This window comes from Cupressus sempervirens, chromosome 8, assembly GCF_028749045.1.
Source record: "Cupressus sempervirens isolate cs-2001-9-10 chromosome 8, ASM2874904v1, whole genome shotgun sequence".
In the NCBI taxonomy this organism is placed as follows: domain Eukaryota; kingdom Viridiplantae; phylum Streptophyta; class Pinopsida; order Cupressales; family Cupressaceae; genus Cupressus; species Cupressus sempervirens.
In genome coordinates this window covers 618,512,155-618,529,332 of record NC_143125.1, presented here as the reverse complement: position 1 = coordinate 618,529,332, position 17,178 = coordinate 618,512,155, and the positions used below count along the sequence as shown (strand labels likewise).

The following is a 17,178-nucleotide window of genomic DNA, read 5'->3' as shown; positions in this document are numbered from 1 at the left end:
TACTCTCAAAGGGATCAGAGATAGACTGTTGGTAGTACCACAATTTCAGAGGGATAAACTGTGGATTGCAGGGGAGCAAATTGATGCTTCTTCATATAATATCTGCTGCACAGAGTCATTTATGGAGTAACTACTTGAGAGTCCAGAATTGCAAGAGGGACCATACAAAGCTTTTGAGGGTACTCTCATCCAGGGTTCTTGTGGTATTCAACATTTTGTGGGAAAGTTTGTAGAGACCTTAGCTACAATGCTTATCCACAATGATTTTGTGGATGGGTTTGTTGAGAGGGTTACCTAGGATCTTCCCTAACTACATGTTCGGAGTCAACGATTGGAGCCATCTCTTAATTTCCGGTTTGTTTGAGTCGCTATCGTTGGCATGGTGGCAGTATGTTCAGGATGGCTCCATGGATAGAGTTATTATCACAAAAGTTTGTAGATGGAACTAGGGACATTGCTCACACTTTTCCTTGGGATCTGGGTGGATGGATATGTGCCTTTGGTTCTCGCAATTGCTTGAGGACAAACAATCTCGGGGAGGGACTACTGTAATGTCCCCTATTTTTAGCAATTGGTAGGTAGTCAGTTAGGCCAGTCCATCATTCCCATCTTCGTGGTCTGGCAGGATGTTTAGAGAACCCATGGTGATCGACTTACAATTTTTTGTAAGTCAATGTTGGCGGTTTCCATTTCTAGCAGGCCTAGGTGCCATACTCAGTCGGTGATGATATTGGCACTTTCAGTGATATATATTGAGTTTAAGTTTTGGAAATTGCTTTTGAGTGCCTAGTGGGGGTATTAATCATTATTTCACATGGAATATGATCCTAAGTCTTCAAAGCAATGCCTTTAAGTGAAAAGTGTGTTGAAGAAGCCTTCTAGGCGAAAAAGTCTATTGATGAAGGCTTTTTAGTGAAAAGTGCGCGAGAGAAGCTACTTTCATTTGGTGTTCTGAAGAAGTCATATTTATTTATTATAAAAGCAATTGTTTGTAAGAATTCATGATTCATGTCACTTATGCTTTTTGAAATTGATGAAGTTTATTAGAAGAACAAACCAGGTTTCGACTTCAGCCATCAGAAAGCACGGATTCTTCAATTTTGCAATCATTTGAGGAAGTGAAATAACTTCTGAATTTGGTCTTCAGTGAGACCTTCAAGACAGAGGCTCTAATTGTGGTTCAATGGTGATGCAAATGTATGATGAAATTGGGTGATGAGGGTTTGAGAATAAATCTTCAAGCTGAGAAGAAATGTCTTTGTTCTTGTCTGCACTTTGACTTGGTTCAATGCCAACGAATCTTGCTTGCTTTTCTGCTGAGTATCGAAGGTGATTGTCTAAGGATGGATTCTGAAATCTGTATGTATTTGCTTGTTTGGTTGCGCTGTTGAATTGCTACTATACCCGGAGGCAGTATGGGGTATTATTTCATCCTTTAGAAAGTCTGAAAATGGCATGGGAAACACCCAACACAAGCTGCGATCATTGTTACTTGGCCTGCATTTGCAGTATATGGAGCTGCATATGAGTCGGGCAGCATCTAATTCATATCTAGCTGTGTCTCTTCTACAACAATGTATCTTTCCAACCACTGGCAGTAGTCTACATCAAGGGGCTGCAATCTGATCATTGGCATGGGTTTGAACATCTGCTGCAAATTAGTTCTTCATCAAATTCCCAACGTCTCTTATCCATACCAGGTTCTTTAAATAATTAAGTTATTTGCACATATGTGTGAGCATGGTAAATACTTGTAATCGATCAATTGCAAAATAAAGTTGGGGTTTTGAATCATAATCATTTACTTTGCATTTCAAAGCACTGTTATTTATATATTCTGGTAATTGCAAAAATCATAAAAAAATATAGAACTCCCAAAGTAAAAAATTATTTTCCAGCATAGTCAGGAGTGAGCCAACAATGCTCATTACAAAGATGAAGTGGAATAATTAGCTTAGTATCCTTGAATGTCCAAATATTGTCAATTTCAAAAGGACATTCAAATTTTAAATTAAATATTTGAAAGCACTTAGTGGGAAGTTGGATTTTGTGCCATAATGGGGACTTTGAAATATTTCTAATTATGACATTCCCACCAAGAGAGGAGTGGCAAATTAAAATATTTCCAGTTAATGGTTTTCCCACCAAAGGAAAATTTGGAAAGAGAAGAGTGGGAAATTAAAATATTTCTAATAAATGATTTTTCCACCAGGTTCAAATTTGGAAAGTAAGAGTGGAGTGGAAATTTGCAATATTTCTGATAATGGTTTTCCCACCAAATTGGCCAATGACAAGATAAAGACAGAATGTTTCAGAAAATGGAATTTTATGTCATTTTGACTTCTCAATTTCTCATTGTATGAACATGTTTTACAAAATTCTTTAGTGGACTAAAAGTTAAAGCCCATTGGATTGGAGGCTTGTGGGCAGGAACCCACGAGTTTCAGGTGGATAGTGGACAAAACCCACTGTTCACATCAAGCAGTTTCATGTAGAGGTTGCATTTGAGCTTCAAGATTTTAGTAGTTTGAATAGTTTCCTATTGTGTGTGTTCAGAGCTTCATTAATATGGTTGCAGTGATTCTAGATGTGGCTTGCAGGGTATACTGCTGTGAGTAATTTTGTGTCAGAACATAGTTTATCTATCTTTACCATTTGGAAATCAAACAATGTCAGTTTGTGATGTTACAGTGACATTGGTGGTATTTGGCTGTAATGATTTTTGTGAATTTTTCTTATCAATTGGAGCTTGAATACATTAATGTATCTGTTGTAATCATGCCTGATAATAGGATGCACATATTAGAAAAATGATGTTCAGTGATGTGATATAAAGTTCTATTTTAATTTAGCCCTATCTATGCAAGAGTAGCTAATTAGTTTTGGTAATTTTTGTGATGTTTTGTGTAATATCTGTGAATCGATTTTCCAGATTTAAGGGTATTATTAAGTTTAGGTTGAGGACATTACATTACGAAATAGAATTTTGAGTTTGATTACATGTGAAACAGGTAAAAAAATCATAACTGATTGCACGGAAATGAACATCTATCCACTAATTATCTATCTGCAATACTGTCTTTGTTTGATGAATATGCTATGGTTTCTCAATTATTTACCATGAAAATATATCTCTGTAAGAAACTTCTGCTCTCAAACAAAAATCTCTTTTGTAATTAAAAAATTTGCAAAAAATTGCATTGAACATATTTATCCTGTTTTAATATTATTAATTTTCTAAACTATTTTTTTTTATTTGAGCATATGCTCAATTGAGTGACAAATCCAATCTAAGTGCTTAATGCTATATTACTCAAGTGCTTATTTACTAAATTTGATCAAAATGTGAATGGGAAATTTATTAATATTTCTTTTGATGGAAGTTGCTTGTGTATATAATCACCAGGCGTTCCATTGAAGAGATTGTAAGACTATTACCAGGACCCCATTCTGAACGGAAACAGGTAGTTAAACCACCATAAGTTTCCATATTCATGCACTGTTTTCTGATATTGAAATTGATCTTCGTTTGTAGAAATGCTAGAGTGTAACACCGCCCATATTTTATTTCTCTGACTGTTTCCTTTGGTGGGCGTGCAACTTTTTACATGGGATGTCGTTATGAAAAAGTTCCTGCAGGCTCAAGAAGAAGTTCCTACAAGTAATGATATGTAAGTGTATTACTAAAAACTCAGAAACTTAATTCATTTCCTCAGTTCTGCTATCATAATCGTACCGTGAAAATGGAGATAAAAAAACTTTTAGGTTGTAATTATGGAGACAGGTTTTATTCTTTTAACTTCTTATGGTTGGTGAATTTCATATAAAAGCAATTCTTTTTCTACCTCATGTAAGTCATATGCTACTTATTTAAGTGATATGATATAAGGTAATGCAAGAAAATGGAGATAACTCTTAAGTATGGTTCAGGAAATCAATCTGTAGATTTTTTTATATACACTTTTACTATATATTGATGTGCTGATGTTTTCTCAGTAAAGATTCTGTGATATGCATTCCCTCTTTCTATAAAAAAAGTCTTATGTTTATCATATGTACTCGGACTTCTCTATTTTGAATTTATAAATATAGTCTATAGAGCTATTGTTATATTTTTTCATATTATAGTATCTTACTTATTCCTCTGTCTCAATTAAAGCACAGTGTTCAATGAAACTTTTGGTTATAATAAGGCAACGTGTCTTCAAATATTTAATCATATTTAGAAACATATTGTGGCATAACACTTGTGATCACACCCAACCTAGGTGTTGACTTATCATAGACGTACTTACACTGAATAGTACTGAGAGATTGTTGATGTGAAAGCTAATCTTTATGTGGAGACAATATGCATTGAATATAGATGTATCATGAATGTGAATCAGTTCCTGATATGAAATGAGCATAGAGTTTCTTTCTTTAAATTAGCTCTCCAGAGTCTGTATGGATGGACAGCTTGTAGACATAATAGACAGCTGGGACAAGAATATCTTGTATAGGGTTGGAAGCTTGAAAAACCTAAGCTTAAATACTATAGACAAGAAGGAAATGTTTGCATATCATTCATTATACAATCTTTTTCTGTATGCCCCTTTCCAATATGACAAAGATATTATATTGGATTCTTCTCTAGAGATTGTTGACGATGCTAGATTTTCTATACCATTGATTGCATCTAAAGATCAGAATAATAACCAGCATTGCTTGACTAAAAGAGTCTAATTCTCTATGCAATGGTTTTGAAGCTTCTATATTGGTATTTTTTAGGGTAAAGATACCTTTGTTTAAGGACTTTGGATTTACAAAAACTGAGGAATAAAATAGGCATCATTGATGCTAAATCTCATTGAGACAAAACCAGTAAAATATTTTTATGGTAGATCAACATTCATTTTTATCAGATCACATGTGCCAGCTGCTAACTTCATTTCTCATCATAGACTTCATAAGTTTACATCTTCATTTTTCCACAATTAAGAGTCAGCTATAAAAGCTATAGTAACTTTTTATTTATATGATGTTTTCATGAGGCACACAACTTGTTGAAGGCTTTGCAAATGGGGTGGCTGTTACACTTAAATATCGGTGGGGGTGGGGGTGGGGGCGAGGGATGAATCAGTATTTATTTCAGTTTGGCGCAAGCGACCACATTTATAAAAATGAGTTAGACGTCAAATATGACACCAAGGCAAAAGTAGGAGATTAATTAATCAAAAGATTTATAATTTGCCTCCACAAGTGACACCAAGATTGAAGGAGAGAATGTTTTTTGAAATTGTTTGGCGTGAGCTGAAAAAAAGGTCAAACATCTTGGGAGTTATTTTATGCTATTTCATAAAGTTTGAGCTTGCATTTGGATATAGATTGTAGTGTCCTCAATTTAGTACACTCCTGTAGCTAGGGTTGGTCAGCTCATCATCATGACCTTCATGAGTTTATAGTCGGGTTTGAGGGTCTCAGTACTTGCTATATATAGTAAGTCTATTAATGGTTAGTTGCTACTTTTGGTAGTGAAGTGTGGGCGCATTTGCAAATTGAGGAGTTTGATCCAAAGTAACTAGAATCAGAATTGGATCAGAATCTACAAGGCCGGATTGAAACACGAATTGGCCATGAATCGGAATCGAATTGGTCACCAATCAGTAAATTTTAAAAACCCTTAAAATTTAGAGATTTTAACAATTTGAAATTTATTTCATACACCCTTTATTGAATATAACTTAAACACACTATAACATCATCATATAGAAGCTAACATACATAAACAAGGAACATAAAATATAAATCCATCACATACATTACATGTAAAATGTAAAATGTAGCTGAAGTAAATAGAAATCATAGGATCATAATGAGTCAAATCATAGAATGTATGTAAGATGAAGATCCATAAGGCATTAAATCATAAATGTATCTAAGATGAAGTTCTGAAATGTATGTTTATCAATATTTGTAAACAAAATGAAAAAAACAAGGCTCTAGCTCAATCCTTATTATCATCCTCAAGATCGACTGCAGCCTCATCCTCAGCCTTTGAGTATTCTGTCTGCCTTCTACAAAGGTGTTTAAGGTAGGTCCTAGAGGACTGTTGAGCCATAGCCCTTGCATGTAAGATGGGCTCACGGACATCACTAGGGCCTGTGTCTTTGCATGCATGTGTGCGTCTGCTAGTGCCTGAATGTGCTTTAGCTGCCTCCTCTGCCATGGCCACAGCCTCAACCTCTCTATCTACCTGGTCAACCCACTTATGGTCTGTTTCAGTGAAGACTGAATCCACAACCTCAGTGAGTCGCTCTAATTCTGGATCAATCTCCTCCAGAATGATCGAAGAGGAGCCAACACATAAAATCTATTTGATCCTAAGACAGAGGTTCTAATGAACAAAGACAAGAGCATGCAACCTCTGCAAAGACAACCTATTTCTCCTCTTCGAGTGGATATGCTTGAACATGGACCAACTGCACTAAAATCTAGAAGTGTTACTCGGCGGACTCAAAATACATATGGTAATTTTCTGAATTCTTGGGGTGGTGGGCCCAAACATTTGCCACCATCTATCTGAAATAAGGGAAAATGAAAATAATTATTCTCCTTTACAACTTTACAATTACAAAATAAAACATTAAAATGCACAACTTATAAGCCATAAACTTCAAATTCAAGAATACGTTATTTTTACTTGGTTGTATTGTTGTCCGAGCATCTATGGTCATTCTACTAGAGAAAATTGGCCCTTCTTTATTATTGAATTTGTTTAGGTCAATGGTTGTAGTTGTGCTATCCTCATTACTCAACCTCTGGATCATTGTATATAGGTCGATGAGAACCTCCTCATCCACCTTGAAGTCAAGATGGAAACAAAATGTTGGATTCAGATAACAAGTTGCTGCATGGATGGATTGGTGGAGCTAATTCTGCTTTTTCCTATCAATGATCTCCCAAATAGGGGCATACTTCTCCTGCACTCCTGCATACTGGGCTCTAATGGCCTCCTTGGCCCTATCCATACATAGCCCATAGAGGGCTTTTCCCTATGAATAGTTTGTAGGAGAGATACAAGGGGCTCAGTGACCTGCATATAATGTAAAAAAAAAATTGAGTCAAAACTTAAATATAAAACTAAATCAATAAACAATTAAATAATTACTACTAAATGTTACATTGTAAGAAATTTACCTCAAGGAGTTCTTTAGCAAGTTTCTAAAATCCATCCTCATCAAAGATGCAATTCACCACATCTACCCTTGTAGTGGTTGTAGCATAGGAAGATGTAGCCCACACCTGCTTAACAAACATGCTCCCTAATTTTGCCCTTGATGTCAACAAGGATTGTAGTGTGATGAAATTCGAGGCAAACCATGCAATGCCTGGACGAGCTAACTCTTTGCCTCCTGTGTAGTCCTTCATTGTGCTAAGGAAGAATGCATGATTGTAAATAAAGTTGCATATATATTTGGCTCTTTCTACACATGATTTGACCCACTCAAGCTTGCCAATTTCCTCCAACATGAGATTGATGCAATGTGACGCACAAGGAGACCAAAACATAGTGGGGTGCCTCTCCATCAAATGTTTACCTACAACAATTTTAAATTAGTTAGAAATTTAAATATGTTAGGAAACTTAGAATTACAAAAAGTTCAAATAAATTTATTTTCAAAACTTGAAAAGTTAAAAGTTACCTATAGCGGCATAACTTGCTACATTATTTGTCATCACCTCCACCACATTTTTTTCCCCCACCTCTGCTATGACTTCCTCAATAACCTCACATAAGTATGTGGCATTTTTTATAAGCGGGAGCATCAATAGATTTGAGGAACATGATATATCCTACAAAACAATGAATTATCATGAATCATCAACAAATTAGCAATCAACAAATCAAAATTTAAATTTTTAAATTACCATTCACAATTCATAATGCATGTAGGAAAGTAGAATGATCAATCACCTCCAGAGGAAACAAGAAAATTGAGGAGTGTTCTATTCTTCCTATTCGTCCAAGGATCAATCATGATGGTGCAACGTCCATTCCTTTCAGTAGTCTTCAAGTTCAACCTTCATATCCTCTACCATATTTTCTAAGAGGTATCCACTCAACTCAGCCTCAATTGGGGCTTTAAAGCCTAGTCTACAAATAGTAACCGCATCTATTTTGTTTTGCCAATAAAGAACCCTATCACAAATTGATCATGATTAGAAATTTAGATGACAAATCATTATGTAAAGTGATTCTATGATTAAACAAGTAGATATAATTAAAATTGAACTTTAAACTTAGAGAAAACAAATAATAAAGAATCATTTAACTGGCTGCAATAAATGGAATATTGCAAAAGTACCAAAATTTGGAAATTTCTTTTCTAGCAGCATCATGAATCTCCTTGTTCAAACTCATGCCCTCGAGCGTGGATTGTGAGCCAAGAGTAGTTCGGGCCACAAAGTAACTATTCAATCTGTTCTTCTGTAGTCTAGGCTGCAATAGGTTGGACTCAATCTCAGTATAAGAACGACTAGCACTAGCATGAGCATTAGCACTAGGACGAAAAGGAGGCCTGGAAGAACATTCTCCAACACAATCTACGGATGTGGATGCAGATGCAGATGCGAATGTGGGAGCTTGGGAGCCAATAGCCCTTAACCCTTTAAGTTGCCTTTTCTTATTTGCTTTCTCTTGTTCATATTGTTCTAATGCCACTAAACAAGTGTGTTTTGCCTCAGCAGTTTGTTGAGTGCAAATTGTTAGGCAGCGATGTGGTATGTGAATCTATAAATGCCACTAGAATTTATATCTTGACAAAACATACATTTCGTTTGAAATTTTGTTCTTCTGGCAAAATCTTCGGTATATTTCCAGCAATCATCTTTTTAACCCATTGTGGAAAATGAAAGTTAAGGCTGCTACAATAAGAAAATCCAAGTAAAACCTCAAAGTTTGAAACTAATAAACAAAACAAAAAAGCTTACTTTACAATTTAGTAAAACTGAAAAACATTCAAAATTTGCAAATGAAAACTAAAACAATTCAACAAAAAATGAATAATACACTAACATACAAAAAAATAAATCAACACTTAGCTCTTGCAAATAAGTTACAGAGTGTTGCTATTGACTCCTTAATACTCCCAATGCAATCTTATGGCCTCCCCAAATGGATTTTTGATGTCTTTGGTGCTCTTCCTTCTTGCTGGTTGTGAACTCGTGGTTTTTCTTTTCTCTTCTACTCATGCTAAACAATTAGAAGGCCCTTTAGGGTTAAAACAAAGAGGAATGGCAAAAAAAAAACTGTTAAAAATGTTGTGTTATTAAAAAAAAATTGACTTGACCTTTTATCAAGCTGTATGGGCTGATTTTTTGCGATTCATTTAGGCAATTTTGGATTTTTTTGGATGAATAGCTGAATTGGCCATTCAATCAATTCATGGTGATGAAATCGTTGATTTGGTTCAACTATTCAAAAAAAATTGGGAACCCCAAATCAAATTGCCAAACCGATGATTCATGCGATTTTTGGGCGATTCTCATTACCATGGTTCAATCTGCATATCTGAGAATTGTTGAGCTGATAATTATTGTGCTCTGGCATTGCAAAAGTATTTGCAAACAGGGAAATTGTTCTTGCATTGGCATCATATATCTGTGAATTGCTTGAGCGGACTGTTGGCAAATTTGGTGCCCAGTTTGGCAGTTTATTTCATAGCCATCTCCCTTGAAATTTGAGGCGTTAATGCTGCTTGACACATGGGGTTGGACCTATTCTACTAAGAGTCTAGATGCAAGAGCTTGTGTGTGTTTTTTTCCTGTCAACACAACGCCGAGCTTGGTGTGCATTGCTGCTGGGAGTTTGGACGCCAAAAACAGGCCCGTTACCTTGTGCATTTGGCCTGTAGTAGAGCCAGTACAGCGTCTGTAAGCTGGGAGTTATAAATGCTAGCTGGAGGGTTTTAATTATAATCAAAACAACAATCTCAGACCCACAAAAGGACTGTAATCAGACCTGCATTGGAGAATTTGTGCTGCAAATCAATTCGAAGCTGGAGTTTAACAGTTTCCATGTCTTTGTAATTGCCTAGAGAATGTTTATTGGACTCATATAGTAAAATTACAATAGGAATTTAATTTCAGAACTGGTTTTTAGGAATTTTGTTGTTATTCAGCTCTGTCATTTATATACGTGTGTGTGTATATATTCAAAAATAAAAACAAAAACAAGAAAAAACATGAAAAAAAAAAAAATCAACTCTGCATTCATCGGCATACAGAGTAGAACCAGTCAGGGTCATTACATAGATGAATTAACAACCTAATGTTATGCTGCTTGAATGAGCTTCAGGAGTTCTTTCACTAGTTGACGATGGAAACCCTCTTCTTACCAGTTTTGGTTGTGAGAGATCCACCCTAACTGTTGGTGTTCGTGTTTGAAGATTTATAGCAGTTTTGTCTTGTAGGTGGTTTTTGTTTGAGTAAGATGAAGATATTTACAGTATTGGTGCTGGTATTGTGATTTTGGTTTGAGGTTTTGCTTCTTGAATTGTTGTTCAAGGTCGATTGAGGTTCGGAGCTTTTCTTAAATATTGGTGTGCTCTTTTAGAATAGCTGACATCATGGTTTTGATCCAATTTCATGGAGGAAGACATTTTGACTTAAGGGTATTGATTCAAACAACTTCACTGCCTCAGACTCACGGTGATAGGTTATTTGTATCATTTGAGAAGCATTGGTTTTATAAGGCAAAATCTCCAATATTTATTGGGCTCCACTTCTTCCATAGCATGTGGGTTTTGATTCAATCTGCTCTTGAAATTGGAGTTTCCTGAGTATAAAATTTATGTATGATCACTTGTGTTTCCAAAGATATTACAAGGAGTTTGAGTTAGTTGCTGATTTGACCAAAAACTAAAACTATTTACTTCTTGGCATGTTTACCAGATCTGCAAATTGTTTCCTAGTTGATTTGAATGCAAGTATACGTTTAAAGTTTAAACTCTTTCTATGCAATGTTATTTTCAAACTATGCAACATCATGATGTGAAAATTGAGTAAAAACACTTCTATAGTCCTATCAATTTCTATCAAAAAACATAGAATTAGATACAAGGCTGGACATTGGAGAGGTATGAAAGCTTGTGAACCTGGCAGCCGATAGAGTTGTGAGTTGCATAGCAAAATTGTAAAGATGTCTATAGCTGATGGCTCTATATTTGAGTAGAAAAGAAGTCTCTATTCTAATGAAGGACCTCGATGTTAAAGGGTATCTTAAGACAGTGACAAGAGCCAAACATGTAGAAGGTGCCTTGAAACATCTGGATTTTGTGATAGTTTTAAAATGATTCCCTAGACATGCATGCAGCTACTATGATTGAGATTGTGCCTGAAGAAAAGGACATAACATCGACATTTGATGCAATTTCAGATTTATCTGATGATGTTACTATGATTGAGATTGTGCATGAAGTAAAGGAAATAACAATGACATTTGATGTAATTTCAGATTTATCTGATGAAAATTCTAAGACTGATGACTTCTATGATCTTCCTTTTGTGAGGTTTACAAGTATTTACTAGATGAAGATCACGGGGAAGAAAACTCTCAGATGAAGTGTTTGGTGACTTCAACACGACTTTTGACAATCCTTTATCTTAATCCAATAATGTTAACATGTGTGGCTTTGGGTGTGACTTTCAAACCGAGCCTATGGAGAGAGTGATTTGTTTAACAAATCCATTGCAGATGAGGCACATATCTTCATTGAACAATGCAATCAGCACTTTAACATATGGATCCTACATTGGATGAATTTTCATTTGATTGAGGTGATGTTTAGTGTTTAGAATATAATGCATGCTTGGAGAATGGCATTGATGGTGTTGATTTGGTCGATGGCCTCGTGAGTAAGTCCGATTTATCATTCCACGAAGCAGTAATCTCCCCATCTAATACAATAATTCAATAAAATTGCTAAGGAGGTGTGCAACCCAGAAAGTCACTTTGTTTATAAAAATTGAAATATTGGTTTTTAATTAAAAGTAAAATGTCTTCTTATTAAAAGTAAAATATTATCAAAGTGACTTTAGTAGAAATAAAATGGGGAGAAAACTAGGCTGCGTGGGTACACGTATTTATAAGATAGGTTGAATCTGTAAGCCCTAAAATCTATCTCTATTTTATCTCAGAAAATGTAAGAGAAATTGTATTCTATTACTGAAAATTTCTAAGCATATAGTAAGGTTGTTTTATGTTTCTAAACTCAGAAAATAATCTGAAAACTGTTTCATCTTTTGGTAAAGTTACATCTGATTCTGGGATAATATGTAGGACTCTAATCGAGGATTTTACATGCAAATAAATTTTTGGATATTGTGGCCTAGTTTATAGAATTTGTTTATATTTCAAATATTACAGTCGTATCAGAGTCACAAGTGTTGGAAGCCTATTTGGATTGATTTGCATGTGTGGAAAACGTGGATATGATCTAGAAAAAATGAAATACAAGAATGGCTGGTAATGATCAACGACCATCATCAAGTGAAGAAGTACCCAAACAAATGTTTTAAAAATGCTAAGATTGCTAAGTGATAACATATTTTATTTGAGTTGATCAGTTCATAACACAGTAGATTGAAAGACTTTAGTGCAAATAGAGAGATAAGAATGTAGCAAAGCTGCAGAGAACAATGCACAATCTATTAGAAGAACTATAGGTTCATCACAATCCAGACCTTTCATGCCTACTTTTATGCTAGAGGATGGGCCTGCACAAGAAGATAATGAGGATGTTTAGATCTTGGCGAAGTATCAAGCCTTGGAGGCAGAATTTCATGCAGCAATCACTTGTAGAGAATAATTGGACGTCACTAAATGCACAAAGCCAAAGAAGAAACAATAGATTCAAGGGAAGGTAAACTTGAGTTACAGATTAGGTTAGTATATTTATCCGAACCTAGCTTCAATGGATCATTCAAGGGTACAACTAGTGTTTGGATTCAGAAATTGAATACTTTCCTTGATGTAATTCAAATGAGGTAGAGATATGCCATCAAGTTTGCTACACTTACCTCGAACGAGCTGCACATGAGTGGTGTTGGCACTGATTAGTAACACAAGGTCATGGTTCTTTTGTTTCATATGATCAGTTTTGCACCTCATTAATAGAGCGGTTCGACTATATGGATTGATAATCACATTCAAGAGAGTTAGCTCAGTTGAAACAGGTGGGGACAGTTTATGCACACATTTAAGAATTTTGATAGTTGTTAGTAATGATTTTTTATGTAACTGAAAAGAAGCTGATTGCTTGGTTTATAGAGATTTTGTTAGAGCCTCTTAGGGGTTAGGCCAAAGATTTTGATCCTTCATTTCTTTCCAATTTCATTAAGGGGGCATGTGACATGAATTTTTTCAGTCTTAAGAATAAGCACTATCAAGAGGATATAAATGCCAAGCAAAAGAAATCATCTCAAGAGGAGTCAAGCATTCCATCCAAACGAAATAGGGAAGAAGATAAGTTAGATTTTACGACCAAGAATGTGTTTCATAAGTTGTGTTTGCCTCGTCAAGAACCATGTATGACTGCTCATGTATAGATGCCTTAGAAAGGTGAGATTTATTATGTTAATGATATATCCGACAATGGTGACACCTTTGGTGATATTTCAGAGAGTAGCAATGGAGAACATGATAAGAAAGCTTTAGCACATGTAGCTACTTCCCTACTTCTAGGAATACTCAATTATCAACCATTCAAGTTAAGAGGAATTGTGAGTGGACTGCAAGTGACATGTTCCATGGACAATGGTGCAACTCGGAATTTTGAGTGATAGTTTGGTGGATCAAAATGGATTGCCATTGGAAGATTTTCTAGGATTTTGTGTTATGATGGTTGATGGATTTAAGATGAGATGGAACAAGATGATACCACAAATGGACATTGAGTTTGGTGACTACACTACCAATGACATTTTCCCTGTAAAATGCCTATTGGAGATATAATGTATTATACTGAAGTTGTATTCAACAATGATACTTCATAGAGCACCAATGAAGAACTAGACAACACAACCTTAACACATGTAACCATTGTCCTTCTTCTAGGAATGCCCAAGTGTCAACCATTGAAGGTAAGAAAATTGTGAATGGACAACAAGACATGTTTGGTCATTAGGGGTGCAACATACTTTTGTGAGTGATAGTTTGGCGTTTAAGTGTGGACTTCTACTGGACAATTTTTCTAGATTCCATGTAATGATGGCTCATGGATTTAAGATGAGACACAAAAAGAGGGTACTATAGACAAAGATTGAGTTTGATGACTACAACATCAATGGCAATTTCTATGTGATTGTAATATCCTCCCCTGATTTGAACTTTGACTTGTAGAAATTTAACTTAAGGAATATTGTCAAACACTTTGTATGCAAACTCATAAAGCTGATTTCCTCAATAAATTGCTTTCCAATGAGTAGATTTACGAACAACTATGAAGTGACATTAAAATGCATAATACACATCATAACATTTTCACAAACACTTGGCACACATTCAACAATATATGAAAAACCTGGAAACTCTTTCAATCTGCTGATAAAGGGCGATTTTTAAATGTAGATGTGCACTTACAGCTGCCTTAAAGGCTGCAACAACTATTCAGACTTGTACTCAACAATTATTATGCAAAGTATCAAAATTTGACAGAAGAAACCTGGAATTAGTTGCCGTAGTATTTTGCAGATGTAGTCGGCAGCCTTCCAAACTTTTAATCAACCGGAAAAACAAGTAAACTTGATACCAACACTGTTCACGCTGTACTATAGCAAAATACTGTTCATGCCGAATGTAGCAAAATACTGTTCATGCGGCACTATAGCAATAACTAACTTCAGATCTGCACCTCAAACCCTTGTAAATTTCTTTATGCGAACGCCCCAAATGAAACCCAGTGTGTTTCCTGAACTGAAAACACCATTGATCCTCCTGACTGTGTCTTCCAACAGCGAAGAGAATGCTAGCAAAGAGGGATTCTGTCCTCCAAGCCCGATAATCAGATATCCAACAACATAACATTAATCTTCATCCAAGCATACAAAAAAAAAGCTCTTCCATTTCTTTTATAGTGTTCTCACAAAAGCTCAATCCTTCGTTTTTTCAATGTGGGATAAAACATAACTCCCTTTATGTACCTTATGTCTCCAATGTGTTATAAAAATAAAGGGAACTCTTTTAATTTAAATATTTCCCACAAACTATAGTCTATGCATTAATAAAGTTAAATATTTAAATTTAACTTTATAAAATGGCTTTATCAATGCATAACAAATCTTATCAATGATAAATAAGTCTTCCTGTCGATTTTAAACAATTACCATCGACATACCACTGTGACTGAATGTCCGGCCATGTCCAAGATGACTTACTATAAATAGTAAGTATGCCCAAAGTTGCCTCAGAACCCCTCAGAAAGACCTGCAACTGAAACTGTCTAGGCCAAATGGCCTCTAAGCCCCTTTAATGTCTTAGTTAGCCTACAGGACTGTGGGGAAATAGGCTAACGGCAACATCATGCTATGAATGCTAGAAAGGGGACATTACAGTGATTGTGGTTATTGCTTTCGATGTCATATTATGAATTCAACTATTGTCATCTCTTGGGAGGTACATTCAGGATTTCTAGCAGATGGAGCTGGAATTCATAGTGGATGAGAAGAAGATAGTAGTCAAGTCTTTTGTAGACAGAGAATTAGCAGTCACAGTAGGAAGGATGATGGAGGTTATACACAATCATGATGAGATTGAGTGGGCAGTTTCACAAGTTGATGGATATGATATTGACGCAAGAGACTTTTTGAGTATGACATCCCATGTGGAGTTTCCTATCTCTGAAGCATCTTCAATAGGCAGCTTGGAGTATGTAAGACAACCAAGTATAAAAAAAAGAAAACATACAACAAATTGTTGATCAATTTCTTGTTGTTACGACAACTATAGAAGTTGTGTATAGATAATAGTTTTAGAATTTTGATTTCATTGATTATCAGCAAAACAGTGGGAATATTTCAGAGTGACTAAGTTACGATTTTCAGCCATGTTGATTGCATCAGAGTGATGCAGAGTTGTTTATACAACTTGTTTGGGATCCAGGTAATACAATAGCAAATCACTTGAGGACAAGTACTGTTGGACACATGGGATTGTAATGTTGCCATTCCATAAAATAGTTGAGGCATGCAACCCAACAAGTCACTTTGTTTATAAAGAGTGGAATATTGGCTTTTTTTATTGGTAAAATGCTGAGGCCAACTAATTTTTATTAACTAAATTTAATTATATAGAATCTCTATTCAGTGTGGGCACTTGAGAAGAAAACCTCTAGTCTTTCCCAAGTTATAGTCCAGAATCCAAAATCCAGAATATACAAGGCTTAAGGAGGCATACCTTCTTTTACATAAAGTTATAAGGGCATACCTCTATTTACAAAAGCTATTTGAATATTATAATTTAGTCATATTACTAGAGATTGTTTGTTCCTAGTCCTTTCATTTGACAGAAATGTACTGCTTCAATGTGAATAAGAGTTCTTCCCTCACCTTATCTGTAGGAATGCTGATTGTAGCTGCAAAACTCAACACAACTTGACCAAGTTCATAGATAGACAGAATACATATAATATTCGTCTAATGGAAAAACATGTCTCCTTTAGGCGATTTAATAGAGGATGTTAGATAAATTGTTTTGGCATTTAAATTGATTATTGTTTTCATTAATTGAGAGTAAGTTATTAGTTATTTGGAACTCATTTTTGAATAATGAGATACGTTAAGGAAACATTTAATATTTTTGGTTCTAGTAAAGTTACTCAACAAATATATAAAATTATTATTCTATACTGATAATAAATGGATTTATGTTTTTGAAGTCGAAATTTGACCCTCTGACATTCCCTATCACAATCATATGGCTCTATTGTTACTTTTTTTTAATAAAGTCTATCTGAGAAGAATTTACATTATTCTTAAATCTAATAATGTTTTGTTATTAAAATTTAATAGTTAGTAGTTTGGATATCATATAATTTTTATTAAAATTGAATTTGCGGACTATATGGATAGGGTTAGTCATCTTTTGGTTCTGAATCATCCGTTTACAAAATTTTACCATCTCTACTCCAATATTGGGTC

The 17,178-nt window shown here is 35.1% G+C and overlaps 1 protein-coding gene across 11 annotated transcripts in view; it reads left to right on the top strand.

Annotated features, from left to right (window-relative positions):
* ATVPS33 (Sec1/munc18-like (SM) proteins superfamily) overlaps positions 1–17,178 on the top strand; it is a 352,047-nt gene that overhangs the window by 261,766 nt on the left and 73,103 nt on the right. For 7 of the 11 annotated variants that reach the window (XM_089798599.1, XM_089798593.1, XM_089798596.1 and 4 more), the window contains 2 exons: positions 3,407–3,464; positions 3,631–3,671. In XM_089798599.1, coding sequence (XP_089654725.1) covers positions 3,407–3,464; positions 3,631–3,671 — 99 coding nt within the window. The remainder of the gene's footprint in view (positions 1–3,406; positions 3,465–3,630; positions 3,672–17,178) is intronic. The other 4 variants (XM_089798598.1, XM_089798597.1, XM_089798592.1 and 1 more) reach the window with 1 other exon arrangement.